Source organism: Ctenocephalides felis, unplaced genomic scaffold (genome assembly GCF_003426905.1).
Source record: "Ctenocephalides felis isolate EL2017-DRISC unplaced genomic scaffold, ASM342690v1 CF-g0.4_SCAFFOLD_00845, whole genome shotgun sequence".
In the NCBI taxonomy this organism is placed as follows: Eukaryota; Metazoa; Arthropoda; class Insecta; order Siphonaptera; family Pulicidae; genus Ctenocephalides; species Ctenocephalides felis.
Window position 1 is genome coordinate 62,506,388 of NW_020536999.1, and position 20,017 is coordinate 62,526,404.

At 27.3% G+C, this 20,017-nt stretch overlaps 1 protein-coding gene across 1 annotated transcript in view; it reads right to left on the minus strand.

Annotated features, from left to right (window-relative positions):
* Positions 1 to 4,658: 4,658 nt before the first annotated feature.
* LOC113372353 overlaps positions 4,659 to 20,017 on the minus strand; it is a gene marked incomplete at both ends in the record, with an annotated part of 142,040 nt that continues 126,681 nt past the window's right edge. The window contains 1 exon segment of the mRNA XM_026612679.1: positions 4,659 to 4,828. Coding sequence (XP_026468464.1) covers positions 4,659 to 4,828 — 170 coding nt within the window.

Consider the following 20,017-nt stretch of genomic DNA (forward strand, 5'->3'; position numbering starts at 1 on the left):
CAGAATAAATATTTTTAAACACGGTATAATTCAAAACATGTGAGTAGATATATTATTGGATCAGATCATGTGTGTATATTGATAATTATTTATCCCTCTTAGTAGATATAATGTTATAAAGTTACATTTATCCTTATATTCAAAAACAATGCTGTTTCCAAAAAAAATACAAATATAGAACATTATTCGCATATAAATGATGTAATACGTCTTCATGTCAAAAACAATGCAGAAGCAAGAAAAAACTTACAAACCTAGAACATTATTCGCATATAAATTATGTTAATACGAAAATTTTCACCTCAGTGGAATTAGTCCACGTATCCTTGTAATAACACGTCCAATTTTCATATTCCATCCACGCAATTTTCGCATCCCACGCAAATAATTTCTTTTTAAAATTGAACTTTCTTTTTTAAAAAAATCCAATATTCCATAAACATATTTAGGGCTTTTATACATTATGAATATTATGAATATATCAATACTTCGGGATTATTACAATATCGTCGTATATGGATGGACGTGTGTTCACGAGGAAAGAGAGCCCCCCGGTAGGGGGCTAAATATTTGGAAGCTCGCGGAAAGCTCCGAGTACGTGATAGGAATAATGAAACGACGATCAATGAACGAAAACATCACGATCAGAGCGGCTTCGAACGTTTTCATTCTAAATTATGGCGCCTTATTTTTTAAACTGTTCGCTGCAATTTTCTGTTTTTTCCATAAAACGGTACTAAGAGGCAGCAGTTTGCTGCTCTTCGATAGAAGAATATCTATGAATTCAAGGAGATCGGAAGAAAAACTACATTTGGAGATAAAATGAAAACAAATGATAGACGACACGAGATGAGGTAACAAAGATAAGAATAAATCGATATTTGCAGAGTATAGGCTACTTTAATAATAAAATTTAAATGAAAATCTATAACTAATTTTGAAATTGAGTTCCAATTATTCGATTTAATTTCAATAATTATTATTATTATTATTCGTAGTCGATTATTTTTATAACTTGGTCAATTAGTGGACAAAAAAGTACCATTATTTATTATCTCAATAATAATTATTATTCAAAGTTATTATTATTATTAGTATTATTTTTTGTATTTACAGTAATATCGACTCACATAAAAGAAGTATTAAGATCAAATCCAACTTCTGCATTTAAAAAAATCATTAAAAAAATAATAAATATGATACATAACAGGGAACATAATATGTCAAAGATAAAAAAGTTGAATACAACATATATAGAATGAAGTATGTATGATGTATGCTAAATGTAAGGGCCAGGTCAATGAAATAAAATAAATATAAAACAATAACAATGTCAATTATTATTTTCTATATTCTCCTGAAACCTTTACAAATACCTTTTGGCTTTAAATATATGAAATTTTAAGTATGAACAATGTTGGATATGAAATAGTACACATCTTTTTATATATTCTTTTATTTAAAATTATTTATCAACTTCCTGCGGGCTAAGTTATAGTAATCGCAAAAAAAATCGAAAATGAAAATTTAATCTTTATGTTGCAAAAGTTACTGAACATTTTCGCATACATTAGAAAAAATGTATGTGTGTGTATATATATATATGTGCGGATACAATTTTTCGTCGACGATTTCGAGAACATATACCCGAATTGAATGATTCAAAAAACATTTTATTTGTATTGAAAAAATGAATAACAGATGAATTTTTGGGAAGGCAGGTCTAGCGGTTTTGGAGATCCAATAAAAACTAAAAATAAATGCCATTTGGCGGACAAAATTGATCATAAGACATATGCACATCAAATTATCACATATTTTATAGATATTTTAATTATAAGAATAAATTTTTGTTACATTTCTATGGGTTCCGTACCATTATATACGGTTCTATATTTCGTTTTGACGTCGCTAACGTACTGTGATTGCATTGAAAAAAAAATCCAAATTTTTCAAAAAGGTCAATTTTTTTCAAAAATTTTAAAAATCTCAAAAAATATTTCTTTCAAAAATCTAAAAAAAAAATTGAATCACTATTAAAAACTTTAATTTTTGGTCTAGAAAGTTCCAGCAATTTGCCTTAAAACACAAAGTCATGCACCACTAGTTTTCATATATTATTTATATTCCCATATACTATTTTTGATTTATATTTTAACTTCAGAATCAACCACTGCCACTAGATATTAGTTAATGGTTAATAAATAAATAAATAAATAAAAATTAAAGAATATATAAATCATTTTTACTGTACTAACTTTAAATGAATATTAAATAAATAATTATCATGAATATTATAATTCGTGCCATCGATTTGTTAAATTAGAGCATATGTAATAAATTTATAAACTTTATATTTCATTTCTGAAAGTAGAGAAAATTTTAGTTGATGCTTTTTAACAATGTTTGAAAATTGAATAGAAATGGAATAAATTAGTTTAAATATAAATTCAGTTTCTCGCTGTGAAAATGTTTTGTATGTTTCGCTCCGCAAAAGTACTAAATTTTATTAACTACAACCGGAATACGTGGATTCCGCAAAACGGAGCCATGTCTAGAGTTATATGTAAGTTTCCTTAATGTTTTTTATACAAATACCTATTATTTACAAGTATAAAATTTGAAAAAATAGAAATGTGAAAATATAATAATATGATTTTAAAAGAAATTAGCTCCATGTGCGCCCGTCCATACATTTGTTGCCATCTACTGAGCAGTAGCATGGTGAAGCAAAAATATGGTGTAAAACTAGAATAAAGTCTTCTGTGGACGACAAAAATAAGAGATGGCGCCTAAAAAACAAGTTAATAAAACAAAATTATAAAAAGTAGTTAATTTAAATAGGTTCAGTTCCAAATTAACCTATCATGGATTTCAATACGTCTGTCCATCCGTCTGTCTCGTAAAAATGCATATATGTAATAAATATCAATAAGAAGGAACTCATAGTAAGCAACAGATGTCGCAAAGCACAAAATAACTAACTTTTTACCAGTTATATAAAATAATGCTACATAAAATAATAATTATATATAATAAATAATTAACCTCGAGAGACCATTTGAATATGAAATGCTAAAGTTAATGTAATAAAGAATAAATAAATTAAATTAATAAGGAATTTTGCCAGAAGGTAGTGCGCATGTTTAAATTTCGAAAACTTTTAAAATTGCAAATACAAGATCTTACAACATAAAATACTACAAGTAACTCATGTATAACAAATACTATTATTATAACTGATTTTTTTGTTGTGATCGTAAGTATAGATTCATTAAATAAGTAAGACCTGAAATTTGCATCAGACACCAATCGATACCATAGAAAAAATTATTTACCTTAATTTATTAATTTTAAAAAAATTTAAAAAACGGTGAATGACAAAGAATTTAATCAATCAAAATTCTATTTTTGATTAACCAAGAACAATTTTTAAATTTGCACCAATTAAAAAAATCAATAAACTGATGTTCGTACAAAAATTCAACGCAATTCCTAATTGATATAATTCAGAAGAACGTGAAATTTATAGAATCAACTTCCAAATTTTAGTCTCTAACGATTATTAAACAATATTAATGACAATCAAGAAAACAAAATTAGCGAATCATAATTTCAAGCAAAAACAAAATCCCTTCAGTAAGTTAATAAATAAATTGAGTTCTGGAGGAAACTTATTTTTGATAATTTATTTTAATAAATGAATTGTAATACGAGTAGAGGTTCAATAAATTATTAAATAAGTTAATTAAGTAAATAAATACAGTTTTTTAAACGACTAGGTCGTTCTCATCACCATATAGATATAAATATTTGATTTAATAACTTCGTGTGAAATTTCACATCTTACTGATAGTTTCACTTTTACGATCACACATTAGTTGGAAGAAGTAATTCAAGGTATTTGTGAACATATGCAAGTCGAAATCGTTGATTTCATGCAATTGCATACTTTCCCATTTTTTTAAATTAATACATACATTGTATTCTTTCAATTTAAATATTGACATCATTTAATAAACAATGAATGATTCTAAATATTGGTAAAAAAAATCGTCTAAACTTAAATTGCTATCTAATTGTTTTCTCATGAAAATTGACTAATGCCACCATAATTTTTGTAATTTTGAATATAATCGTCGGCATTAAAACAAGATTTAGCTAAAACCACCAAGTCAACTAAAAATGAATGATAGTAAACAAATAAGTGAAAAACAAACAAGCAAGAGTGTTTCAAAAATATAATCAGCTATGAATTACTTCAAAAAGCTCTCAGAACACTTACTTTACATGTTCTATAAGCTGTTTGTTGAAAACTTATGATCTAACGTATTTTATGAGAGGCAACCCATCGGCTTACCATTCTCCTATGTGTGGGGTTTTTATATTAGCTCTTACGTCTAATAGTTATCATATGATTAAATGATGTAGCTATGTTCATGAAGGACGATTTCCACTTGAAATTATATTGTGATCTATAATCCCAAGTGGAAATTTGACATCAAAGTTGCCTGATATCGGGCTACGGCGGTAGCGGGAATCAAACCAGCAAACCCAGGACTAGATGGTGCTAGCCAGCATTTATATTCTATATCGCCACCGCTGGCCCAACTAATTTTGAAATAAAGATTAAATACTACTCAATACTACTAAAATACCTTGAGTTCTTCCATGGCATTTAACAATTCCTCCTCATTTCCCGGCTCCGAAGAAGGTTTTCCTAAACTTCGAAGGGCTGCCCTTAGCAGCAACAAGGCACCTCTCAATTTTCGGGCCTCCATGTAAGCTTCGGCCCGAATTCGTAATCCGTCCCAACTGGCGATCAGATCTAAAGTAGAAACAAAATCCATATACACTCTGAAATAATAGTGATGAACTAATTTTTAGAATTTACATTGACATCATTATTAGTTGCAACAAAATTGATCTAACTAATTATATTTTTATCCATGTATCTATGCATTTATTTATCTGTCTAACAATCAATCTATCTGTCTATTGAGGTCCATTAATCTATCAACATACCCAAAGCCAATAATTGAGCCTGTGTGCCAGAATTATTTGGCAGCATTTTGATGTCAAATTATGTCTGTTATTCTGGTTAAATGTAATATATATATAAAAAAGCTACAAAATTAATGAATATCTATTAAATATTTAATTTTTTCTATCCATCTTTATGCTCTGGATAATAATAATGAAAACATAGGCCCAACCCAATCTCAAAAATTCCTGAAGGAAACATCAGGTTCACATATTAGCAGTGTTCAAAACAACAATGCACTAAATTGTTTCTTAAACAATGCCTTAATTTAATATCTTTATAAATATTTACATGTATTGTTCAATAATAAAAGCAACATTTGTATACAAAGCGTTTTCTTGTTTGTGATTCTTTTTTCATTGTTTAGATAGATGAGAGTGTCTAGTTACTTTCTAATAAAATTCAATGAATTAAATTACGTCGGTCTTTATAACCGCAGAATCCCGGGTTTAAATATGTGTTTCAGACAACCTAATATCAAGCAGTAATGATGCTAAATGTTAGTTTAATAAGCATATCAGAAAAATCTATCAATTTGCTGAGATCGCACAAAGCTACACCACTAAGTTACTTTCATTAAGACTAAATTAACTCAAAACGTATTAGTCTGACGTCGTTGCTTCTTGATACAAGTCTGGATTCATCAGGATAAACATCTTTCTTACGAAATGAAGCAACTCCAAAGGGAACTCTTAACAAATCTATGTATGCGTGTGATTTATGCAAGAAATAGAAATTTCTCTTCCTAGGTCTAACACGGAACGATCTGTAACAGCGGCAGTCAATATTTTCTTTAAAGGAGCCATATACAGCAAGAAGTAAATCAGGCTACATTTACAAAATATAAATAACATAAAGAACAAAAAAACAACAAATAGATCTAATCTTCAAAAATTATTATTGGCTCCTAAACAGAAAATCAGAATTATCAACTTACAAGGAATTACTTATATATAAGGCTGTGATCAAACCCGTGTGGACCTGCGGATTACAACTTTGGGGTACTGCTGAAAAGAGCAATTTAAACATAATACAACGAACACAAAACAAATTCCTGCGGCAAATATTAAACGCTCTTCACTACACGCCAACATAGATCCTACACAAAGACGCGGGTATACCTACAATTCAAGAACATATATCAATGTTTGCCTGTAATTATAAGAATAGAATTGACGTCCATCCTAACCAACTAGGATGCAACTTATACCAGGAAGGCCAGCCGACCAGGATCAAAAGGAAAATACCTCGAGATCTAACATAGTTTTTTTTTCTCCTTATTTGTCTTTAGTTTTTTTTATATTAACTATAGTAGATACGCCAGTGGGCGTTTGATCTATTTTCTTACGGTTACAATTTGATATATTGTGTTTACATATTGAGAATAACAATTTTGGTAGTTCTTAATAAATATGCATATTATAGGGCTGCTTATATTGGTTGACAAAAATGAAAACATGATTTAACTTCCACTAAACCAATCCTTGAAACATCTTACAATTTTTTTAGAAGTAACACAAAATATTGATGTAACAATGTTTTAACAGAAAACGATAAATCAAATCTTCTCAGAACAGAAAGGTAGGAAGGTCGTATTATTTTAGATATATATATTTGGTATACCCTAACTAAATCATAATTTTTCCAAAGGACCTTGATATTATTATATGCTTTTATTACTTCCTTCCAGCTAATTCTCAATGTTGCAATAACGTTTTCAAAGATTAAATACATATGATGCTTACCAATTGATCATTATAATTAAAGAGTAATGAGTAAAAGTTTTCCACAAGAAACTTATTTTATTAAAACATAAGTAAATGCCTCAATACGATTTCCATTTAATAGTAATCAACGGTTTTAACAAGCAATACTTTTAATATTTCACCATATTCTATATTTATAAAATCAGCAAATGCAGAGCGAAGAATATCAATTGCCAAATAATAGAAACTAGAAGCACACTTTTAGTGATAATCAGAAAATAATAAGAATAATCTACATTTTATCTAAAGCAAAAGCACATTCAATAGACAGTTGTTTGTTAGAACTATTCTTTAACTATTTACATTTCTTTAGTTATGTTTTAATAAAGCCTCACAACAACAAGTTTTATTAAATAAATTGACTAATTGTAAATTTTGTCTTTAGAAAAATAGAAGTTCATTCATGGCGCTTTATTTCGAGAATTGGATATGCTAAGGATTTTGAGTAAAATCGAAAGAATTAAAAAAATATTTTCTAATAAAAAGTGTTCAATGAAACAAGTTGACCATAACTGATAAACTGCACTAATATGACGAACTACATATGTGACATCGTTGACTACGGTAGCATAAAAACAAGTTTCTAATAGCCGTCCAGATCAGCCAATTACTAATATAATAATTAATAACTAGATCCCGACAGTAATTCAATTATAATCTCATAAACCTGGCTTTCACATCCTTGGTTTTTGTACAAAAAGTCGCCAATGTGTCTTTACCGGATAGACGAGTAATAAATAATGCCTTGGGAAAAAATGATTTATGATGTATATAAAAATCTTTACATGATCAGAACAATAAAAAGTTTTATGTCTGGTTGTACTTCACTTTGTTATGAATAATCAATTAATATAAAACCGATTGGAATTCGATGGAAAATGTTCTTCAATTTAATAAAGAGTAAAAAAATATATGCCTGCGGATCTTACAGACAATCTTTGCATAATTGCAAGTTCCTCCGACGTTAATTTTTTATCAGTCTTATAATATATGATTTATATAATTATATAAGTCAATGATTTTTTATCGAGCTGAACTGATATGAAAATTGTCATATTTATACAGATCTGATACACCGAGATATAAATCAGCCCTATTGAAAGAGCTGGCAAAAGACATAATTTTTCATTTATTTTCCTTTTAAACTCCAAACCGATTTAAAAATATGAAGTTTATTTGAAAGACGACGATCAATTTATGGTAAAAATGAGTTCAGCAGTTTTCTGTACTGTTTTAAACAAATAAAGCAAACAATCTAGATTGTTCTTGATCCATTCTATCATTTTCAAATATTGGAAAGTTCACCCAATAATGCCTAATTCGCCTTGATTTCATTTTAACTACAAATCTTGGGTAGGTAACGAAAATGAATTGCAATGATTATAGCAAAATGAAAATATTATAAGTTTAAATAAATAGTACAGCATAGTATAAACTATATTGCACACAGTACAAATTACTAGGTCTAAAAATATGAACGAGATTCATAGCTTTATATTCTATTTATGCATTAGTTAAATAAAGCATTAAATATTACAAAACTGTTCCTGACATCATTGAACTAATATGAGTATTAAAATATGTAATCATCGTAGGCGTCATAATCTTATGTCATATTATTTGTGATATATTCATGTTACGTGATATATGTGTATATATATATATATATATATATATATATATATATATATGTATTAACAAAGTCTAATAATCGGGCATAACATCAATAAAAAACATGAATTTCTTTCAAAAATTTATTTTAAATCCATACGTTTCGGCTATAATCCTAGCCTTCATTCAGTGGAAACTAAAAATAAAATTAAAAACTAAAACAATTGAATTGGAGTGAAAAGAAAAAAATAAAATAGTAATTAGTACTTACAATTAGTTGATCTTAGTGTTAAATTGGAAAATTTTAATAATCCATGGTATTAGGATATGGTAATGCACTACACTATGTATTATAAACATTAACTTGAAATTACACAATATTTTCACAAAATACTGATTTGAAAAAATCACAAATGGATAGTGTGTTATTCGTAGACTGGTTGAAGATGTGATGGAGAAAGACATTTTTTTAAAAAATATTTTTACCAAGATTCTGCACATGTGTGGAACGAATTGTAAAACCTTTGCGCGAACGCTTTTATTGTTTTGTAAGAAATTTGGAAATGTTATCTAAATAGAAGAGATTTGTGTCGCACAGCGTGTTGAGTTCATTCCGTTTATTTATTGTCTTATTGTTATAAATAGTTAAAAAAGATCCCTCTATAATTCTTCGTTTAAATAAATTTTGTTCAAATTGTAGTATAGTCGGATTAGAAAAGTCCATATTGTGTTTTAAAGTGTATTTATGGTCTGCAAGAACAGTTTTAAATTGTTTGGGGTTTTTTGAATTGTTTTTATGTTGTTGTAACCGTTTATTGAGGTTCTGGCTAGTTTCTCCTATGTAAATTAAATTACAGTCTAAACAATTTATTTGATAGACGAGATTTCTGAGTCGTTCGATATTAAATGGGGTTTTTGTTTTTGTAAAAATAGTGCTAGTAGTTGTACTAAAATTGGTTACAAGTCGAAGTCCAGATTTATAAAAAAGTTTTTTCCAAGGAACATACAATTCTTTAATGTATGGCAAACATATTACACCAGAATGAGTTTCTGAGTCAGGTAAATCGTTATGTACTGTGCAATTGTCCATTTTATTCAAAAGGTACGTTCGTCTGTTACTAGTTACGGAATTTATAAGTTTTAGGGGATAAGAGTTATCTGTTAAAATTTTTGTAATTAATTTGATGTTGTTGTCCCAAAATGTTTTGTCCGATAGAAGTATTGCGTGGTCCGTTAGATTTATTATAGTACCTATTTTCATTTTGAGTGGATGATAAGAAAAGTAATTAAGGTAGCGTCCGGAATTAGTCGGTTTTTGGTACCAATTTGTTATTAGTTTGTTATCTGTAGTACGTATAAGTTTTATGTCTAAGAAACTTATCGAGTTCATTGTCTCCAATTCCACTGTAAATTTTAATTTTTTATTGACGTTATTAAATTGATCAATTATCATAGTGACATCATCACTAGGGATACAAGTGATAATGTCATCTACATAACGGTAATAAAAAATATGTTTATTGTAATTTTTAAAAATTGTATTTTCAAGGAGTTGTAAGGATATTTCTGCTAGAGATGGACTTGCTGGGGACCCCATTGGCGCCCCAAAAATTTGATAATAGAAAGAGCCATTGAATTCAAAATAAGTGTTAGAGACAATGAACTTGACGGTTTCCCTGAACCAGTGTAAAGATAAAGAAGTCAGAATTATACCCGAATTATGCCCGATTATTAGACTTTGTTAATACATATGTCAACATCAAATTCAGAATCATACAAAATATATATATATATATATATATATATATATATATATATATATATATATATATATATCATTATACAAAAACATCTCACAAAAAGCCAGGATGAATTTAGATTACCCGAAAAAATCGCATAATAAAAATAAGTAATACCGTAGTTGAAATCTGGTTGAATTCCTTGCACTAAATTAATATTTGTTTAAAAATTTATGTGAATCAACAGGAAAAAACAATGCATTATCCATAAATTATTTTTGATGAGCAATCATTGAAACACTAATAGTGCATGCAATTACCGTCCTAAATTTTTACATAAATTATTATTAGAAATATGAAGATTTGGAAATTTCTGAATTAATAAACAAATTAAATCAAATTATTAATTAGAATTACTAATTTTGCTGTATAAACAACGTAAACAAATGCATTATTTGTATTGATAAAAATATAAAAGAGATAAGTATTAAAGGATTATACATTGTTATCTTTAATTGTGAATCAGAGTTTGAAAATTCTATAAAAAACTTGCAAAACAACAATAATTATTTTACAAGGTCTCTTAAATAAATAAATTATCAAATTATCAAAATGCATAAACAATGAAAAGAAAGTTTGTATAGTAGCATGTTCAACGAACATTTGAACAAACAAAACCATGGTCCATGCAACAATAATGAACCACGCATGGTTGAAAATCATTACCTTAATGACCATAACAAGAAATCTATTTGTAAACTATTCTAATTACTACTTTAGAAAAACAAAAGTGAAATTCTAATTAAGAAAAATATAACATATCATGAATTGAACTCGAACGCGAAAGCAAATGTTCAAAGAGCTTATTGTTTACTAAGATTGTAATTAGTCAAAATCAATATTAAGAAAAATTATAGCGTCAAAAAGATAAGGATTGTTTTTGATTGAAAACTTGTTGCTACCTATAATATTTCCACGTGAAAACCGATGTCACTACTGCTTGACTTCAGGCTGTCCGAAGAAGGTATCTAACCTAGAACTTCTGATTGAAATACCACAGCTCTAATCACTAATTTACGAAAGATCCAATGGAAAAAAATGTAAAGATAAAATAAACAAAGAAAAACTACAAAAAGTAGGAAAGGTAACAAACTTTGTTAGATCAGGCTGTTAACAAAAAAAGGCAACTGAATTGAAACTATATAGAAAAAAGTCTTCTACTCGACTAAAAGCTTCTTTCAAAAACGATCTGAACTAAGTATTTGTAAGTGTTCTATGGGATGTGTAACAAACACACCATAACCTAGTATTTTTTCTCGAAATGGAACCCAACCCATTAGACATGTATATGTATCTATGTAGGAATTTCCACAAAATGTGATTATATTTGACATCTAGATTTTGTAGTATAAATTTGTTATCATACTGTTTGATATCGAACTGCACGATGATTGGATTAATTCCCAGGCTAATAAGTAATAGTCCACGTGTCCACGTTCTTAACCAAGGAAACATACCTGGTTGAAAATCTACATACTTGGTCTAGTTTCAAAACCAATAGGCCTATAAATAATCAGACTTTATCGTGACAAAATGTTGATGTCATATTATGCGAACCCATCAGCATTTTCCAATCCTTATCCAGGTGTCGTGTTCAGAGTCAGTTACATAAATTTTTCGCCTCGTTATAAGTTTATAGATAGAGTTTCCCATGCAAGTGCTATTTTTGTAGCCGTTGGCCTTGTTTTCGGTTTATATTAGCTTTAACACGAATGTTTCAACTTTAAAGAATTCTACAGTTTCAGCATTTTATTGACGCCAATATTTATGTTTCTTTCTTTAACTTCCAAAGTGTATGGTGTGATGGTTGCTGTTTTATATTGTATGTTTTCGGAAGCAATAAAAAATAAGTGCGGAAATAACAACTTACAATAATAATGTCTGTCTGTTGCCTGTGTAATTAAAGACTAAATATCATCAAAAATAAATCAAATCAAACAATAAATTAAATGAAAGGAAAAGAAAACCTACATCTTGTAGTAGTGATATCCATTTTCACTTAAAAATATAGATCCTAATCATGGTTTTAGGTTGAGTTAGATTTTCTGGTCACTATTATGCAATATAGAATATTAAAAAAATAGAATATAATATTTTTTTAAAAATAAAGTATGTAAAAAATCGATATAATATACAACATTGTATACAAAAAGCATAGCAAAAATAAAGCATGTAAAACACAAATATTGTACTAAATAAGAAATAAAACTAGCTGTAAGTGGAATTCTGTCTTAAGGCAATTAAGGCATCGTGCCTTAAGGCAAATTGCTGAAACTTCCCGTACCAAAAATTATTATTTTTTTAAAAACGATTAACATTTTTGAAAAAAATTTACTTCGAAAAAATAAGATTTTTGACAAACAATGAGACAAAAAATTACTTTTTTTTGAAAAAAAAATTTTTTTTTAATTTTTTTTAAAATTTTTTTTTTTTGAAAAAAAAAATGTTTTATTTTGACATATTTTGAAAGATCTAAACTTTTTGTCAAAGCAATCGTACTGCTTTAACTGCATAAAGACGAAATATCAAACCGCGTAAGCGCCGCGTCGACGTCTAACGCGTAAACATTGGTACGGAACCCACAGCAATGTAAACCAAAATTATACTTATTGTTAAAATCTCTATAAAATATCTGATAATTTGATGTGCATATGTCTAATGATCATTTTTGACCGTCAAATGGCATTCTTTTTACTTTTTTCATTAGATCTCCGAAACCGCCAGACCTGCCTTTATGAAAATTTGATCGGTTCTTCACCTTGTCAATACAAGTAAAATGTTTTTTGAATTATTAAAATCGGACGCTCCGTTCTCTTAAAAACTGAGTTACCGTTTTCGCCACTTTTTGCCCCGTATCTTCGGAACGGCTAGACCTGACTTCGCCAAAAACTAATCAGCACGTCTCCTTATCAATACGAATCGAATGTTTTTTTGAATTATTCAAATCGGTTGATCGGTGTTCCCGAAATCGTCGACGAAAATTTGTATCCGCACATACATACACACACGCACACACACACACACACATACATCCATTTTTTCTAAGGTATGCCAAAATATTCAGAAACCTTTGAAACGTCGAGAAATGCAAAAATGTTCATTTTCCATTTTTTTGCGATTACTATAACTTGCCCTACGGGAAGTTAATAAAAATAATTTAAGTGGCTAAATATTATAGGTCTTTATACGGGAAGGAGAAAAAGAGTCCTTCACATATGTACAACAAAATAATATTTTACTCCTAAATAATATTTATTTCATGAAATTTTTTTTGCAGACAATGTGTATATATATACAAATATATTTATATTTGTCATATATGATATATATGATAATATATATCAGATGATATATGATAAAAGAAAAAGCAACAATAATTTTCTAGCTGAAAACTTACAAAGCATTCCTGACATATGTACATAACTAATTTTTCAAAAGATAGTAATATAGCAGTACTGCTTGATATTAAGCTAACCGATATGGGTGTCCAATGTGGTTGCAAGGCCAAAAATCTGACCTCTCAGTAACGGTAATTTAATTTAGTGTGGAGACTGCATATATTCTTATAATATATAATATATAATAACATAATATGAATAAAAATTCGATTAAAAAATATGTGAATTAACAAATTTCCATTTTTGTTGAAACCATTTTAATTCCAAACATATTTCATCATAATATGATATATTATCAGCGAAAAATTCAAATTTAGCACAGAATATTTCACCGTTCGGCAATAATTTGATAATGTAATCAGAAGCGGCTTTGACTTGACTTATGTTTATATCAGCAAATAATTACATTGTAATCAATCAAAAATGCTATTTGTTATTCAAATCTGGAATTTTTTATTATATTTATATTTTTATAGAAAAGAGATAAGATAGTTAAAAGCAAATCAAACCTGTGTACTAAAAAAATCGAGCATAGTTTAAATATAATAACTCTCAGAATTTATATAACGAACATTTTAAAAATCAAAATTAACACGTTAATCGCCATGCAAGTCATATGTATCTTTATCTTACACGTTAAGAAGTTCTACATATGTGCAATGTGAAAAGGAGTAAAAAGTTTTATTATAGAGCCATATCAGTCACATTCACATATATGTTTGACATAAAAAATAGTGTTTTTCTAAGAATTTTCGAAAAAAAATCATTGATACATTTTTAACCAAATTATCAAATAAAGTTATCACGGCCCTTGTGACAATTTTTCTAATAATATCGTGGCGATCAACGTGTTAAGGTAGCATATATACTACCTTTATATAACCCTAATTCGCCAAAAAAGAATTTTGTATTGTTACAAAACAAATGGTGAACTAATTTGCTATTAATTAAATTTTAGAATTGAGGGTCAATATTTAAAATTAGACTAATTAGAAAGATATCTAATTTAGCTATTAGAATTTACATAAAAAATTAGAAAATCAAGTTTAAGGTGGCATATACGACCAATTCACAAAAGAACTTAATACAATTAGAAAATAATTTGTTAACTAATTTGCTAAATTAGGTCAGCAAATTGTACGCTAAAATGGAGGAATCTTATTAAAGCAAATTTTAATTATACTATCAAATTGTCGGTGTGATATTAATAATATTGTGAAAATTTTTTGCTGATAATATAAAATTAGTTTTAAAAAAATCATAAAAGGATTCATCACTTAATAATATTTATATTTTATTAATTATCCAAAAACTATCAAATATTAATTATACAAACAATTTCACTGAAGATTGCGTTTGTAATCAATAATAAACTACCTGAAGTTTTTATTTTCGCCAGAAAATCAGATTTGGTAATTGTACGGTATCTAGAAATTTTAAGTTATTCTGAATCTGAATAAAAAATTGATGTATTTGTGTCTATAAGAATGTATACGTATTTTTTGATGTGAGCCAAAATTCGACTTATCCAACGAATTTTCTCAAAAACGGCTACACCGATTTAAAAAATTTAAGAGTCATCCCAAGGTGTTTCTTTAGAATTAGCAAAAAAATGCAGAACTTTTGTTCCACAAATTATCAAAAAAATCCTGAACCGATTTTGAAAATTTAAAAACCAATCGAAAGATCAGAGTCAGTTAAGGATCTTCCTGATTAGTATATTTATTACTAACTTACCGTAGGGTAAGTTATTGTAATCGTCCAAAAATTGAAATAATTTTTTTTTCATTTTTTCACGTTTTGAAGGTTTCTGAACTTATTGGCATACTTCAGAAAAAATGGATATGTGTGTGTGTGCGTATGTATGTATGGATACAAGTTTTTGTCCACGCTTTCGGGCGCACGGATCAACCGATTTGAATGGTTCAAAAAACATTCGATTCCCATTGATAGGGAGAAATGGTGATCAGATTTTGGCAAAGGCAGGTCCAGCCGTTTCGGAGATACGGAACAAAGTATGCAGAAAATAGAAATCGAGTTTTTGAGAGATCGGAGCATCGGATTTGAAAAACATTCAATTAGTAATGACGGAGAGAAGTGGCGATTAGTTTTTGGCAAAAGGTTTCGAAGATACAGAGCTAAATGTGCAAACAATTGTAGTTTTTGAGACAACTAAGCGTCCGATTTGAATGATTCAAAGAACTTTCTGCTTGTTTTAACAAAATAATTGCTTTTGGAAAAAAAATTGTTTCAATTTTTTTATTAATTTTTTTTTTCAAAAAAATTTTTTTTTTGTAAATCGAAAATGATTCAGACTTTAATTGTAATTCATATGTTCTAATATTCTTTAAACAAATATTTTCAATTTTGCAATTCAGATTATATAATTCTTATAAATATTAGACGATATTAAGATATTTATAATAATCTATTCAATATTTCTCGAACGTTTCGTTACGGGAAGTTCCAGCAATTTGCCTTAAGGCACGATGCCATACACACCATTAGTTGTCTATTCTAGTGTAAATATTATATGAAACATCACATAAATGATGAAGCATACAACTAGACGGTTTTGTTTCCAACCAAATTTATTTTTATGTTTTGTTCAGAAATGAACGTGTGTTATTGTTCTAGCATAAGAAAATGTTATTCAGTGAATACGTGACATTAGTATGATTCATCTACATAAATGTTTAAACAAAATAATTTCAAATTATTAAACATAGCTATTAGCTTGAAATTATTTTGTTGAAACATTTACGTAGTCGTAGATGAATCATATTCAATGAATAATATTTTCTTCTGTTAAAACAATAACAAATGTTCATTCCTAATCAGAACATAAAAATAAATTTGCTAATCAAGATAACAACTTACTTAATGTGTAAAAACAGCAATCATAACCGAGAAGGTTTACATTCCAATGGAAAATGTATCAATACCCTCCCAACCTTACATTTAATTATTAATATAATTTAATATAATATACATTTACAGATTCATTAACTTACATTGATCAGTCTGTACAGCCACAGAAGTCATTTCGAACCCAATATTAATAAAATCGAATTTAATTTAGAATTAGAATCAAATATAGGTTAAGCACACTCTGTCTCATAGAAGTTCAAGGGCGCTACGTCCCCGTCTAGCGTTGACCTAAATAATAAACAACCGACGCAACACTTGTATAAATACACTTTTATCAAATGGTAAAGGATTAAAATAATATATAAAAGTTATATAAACACACTTGGAAACAGTTTTGGGCACACTTATGGAAACGTAAACTTATATAAATATACGTTTGTAAAATAGTTTTGTGGGAACATAACCTTGTTCGTGCACGTCTTCACTTTGTCAAAACACTGAAACACAACCTGATATTATAAATATAATATTACAAATTCAATTATTCAAACATGTGTGAAAACACGTATTTAATATTATTAATTATATTTAATGTTTGCAATTTAAAATTTAATTTATTAAACTGACTTTTTTCATACATTGGTAAACATACAAGGTTATGACTTATCTATGGTTATTTTAAAATTTAGGACTTTTTTAAACAAATTATATCAAAACTATTTTTTAATTTTATTAGATGCTGTTTGAATATAATGCAAATTTTTTTTATAAAATTTTCTTGGTATATCTTTGAATAAATTGGTATTTTGCATAATTAAGAGGTTATAAACACGTTTGTCAAACTGTTTTATGGAAACATAACCTTGTACGCGCGTCTTCAATCGTCGATCGATATTAAAATACAAACACTACTATTACAAACAAAATTATTGTAGTTATAAACAAAAAATATATAATACATTTTAAAATATCAATGCTATTTAACGTTTAATTTATTAAACTTTTTCTAATTTATTTAACCGACTTTTTTTCGTATGGTAACGTATGGGTAACGTAACCTTGATCAGAACTGTCACTTTAAGAAACACAATTTTAAATCTTTCTATACAAATTATATCAAAACTTTTATAAAATTTTATTAAATACTTTAGAATATAATGTTAAACCTTTTGAGAGAACGAAATTTATAATTTACTTGATATTTTTTGTATAAATTGATATTTTGTATAATAAAAGTTATGAACATGTTGCCAAACTGTTTTATAAAACATAACCTTGCACGTGCGTTTTTTAATAAAATACAAATTTATATCAAAAACTAAATTATTTAAAAATGTCAAAAAACAATTAATAAGATATTAATAATATTTAACGTTTAATTATTAAACTTTTTTCTGATTTATTAAACCGCCTTTTTTCATATTGATGAACATAACTTTGATCACAACTGTGACTTTATGAAATGTAATATTAAGCCTTTAAAGAATTTGTATAAAATATATTAAAATTTGTATTAAACATTATTTGCTTTTATATATTTTTATTTTATAAGCTTTATGAATATATTGCAAAACATTTTGAGTGAACGAAATTTATAATTCTCTTGATATTTTTTATATAAATTGATAATTCGTAAAATAAAAGTTATAAGCACGTTTGTCAAACAGTTTCATGGAAACATAACTTTGCACGTGCGTTTTTAATCGCCGATAAAATACAAACACAATACTATTTATATCAAAAACAAATTACTGAAAAATGTCAAAAAACGCGTATTTAATTTAATTGTGTTAATAATATTAAATGTTTGATTTATTAAACTTTATTTATTAATCAACAACGGTCACTATATATGAAACTAATATGACACTTTAAATAATTGGTACAAAATATATTAAAATTTGTATGAAATATAAGTATATGCTTTATGAGTACATAGCAAAACCATTTGAGTGCACGAAATTTGTAATTTTTTTATATTTTTTGTATAAATTTATATTTCGTACAATAAAAGTTATAAACACGTTTGTCAAACAGTTTTATGAGAACATAACCTTGTACGTGCATCTTTAGTCCTCGATATTAAAATACAAACACAATACTATTATTGCAAAATAAATTATTAAAAAATATCATAAACACGTATTTTACAATATTAATAATAATTATTGTTTAAATTATTAAACCCTTTGTAATTTATAAAACCGACTTTTTTGTATTGGTAACCATAACCTTGATCACAACTGTCACTTTGTAAAACACAATTTTAAGCATTTATAGATTTCAAAAGAATTATAACAAAACTATTATAAAATAGTAAGTTCTGTATGAATATGCTGCAAAACTATATAAGAAAACAAAATTCATAATTCTCTGATTTTTTAATTTAGAATTAAAGTTATAAACACGTTTGTTTGTCAAACAGTTTTATGAGAACATAACCTTGAACGTACGTCTTTAATCGTCGATATTAAAATACAAACTAAACTAAATTATAACAAACTAAATTATTTAAAAATGACAAAAACACGTATATTACAATATTAATAATGATTAACGTTTAAATTATTAAACTTTTTTTAATTTCTTAAACCGACTCTTTTCATATATTGCGAAACATAACCTTGATACGAACTGTCACTTTTCGAAACACAATTTTAGATCATTAGAGATTAACAATTATAACAAAACTTTTATAAAATTTTATTACGTGCTATTTAAATATAATGCAAAACCTTTCGAAGAAACAGAATTTCAGGATAATTTGCTTTGTATATTTTTTTATAAATTGATATTTCGATTTCGATAATAATGTTTGATGTTACATTTATCAAACCGCCTTTTTTCAAATATTGGTGAACATGACCTTGGCCACAACTGTCACTTTACTAAACTTAATTTTAGGAGATCTTTAGATGTTCTAAACCAATTATAACAAAATTATTAGAAATATTACATTTTATATGAATATAATGCAAAACTTTTTGTGGAAACGAAATTTATAATTTGCTTAGTACATTTTGTATGAATTAATATTTTACCGAAAACATGTATCAAAATATTTTAGGCTGAAATGTTGGCACCTCTTAATCCTGAACTTGGTTACTAAAACTGTCATTAATTGCTCATTTGAAAGTGCGCGAATAAAAATAATTAATTAAAATTAGTTTAAAAAAAACTAAATTAATTCCTTAAAAATGTGAGTATGAAAAAACGATCAATTATTTTATTGCATAATTTTTATATCATAAATCGCTATTGGATAGTAAAAGTTATAACATCTTGGTGAATGACATTTTGCATTTCAACTATTGAACATCAGGTAAGTTTGTTTTTGACACAAATAATTAATCTTAACAACACTCACTGCATTTATTTATAAAACCACATATTTCCACAACTGATTTAAGTACTAACAACCGTTAATTAATTTCTTTAGAATTTTTCACGTATAAAAATTAAACAAATCGCACACGATCACGACTGCGTCCGTTCGTAAACTGAATACAAATAAACTGCGCGCTTTCA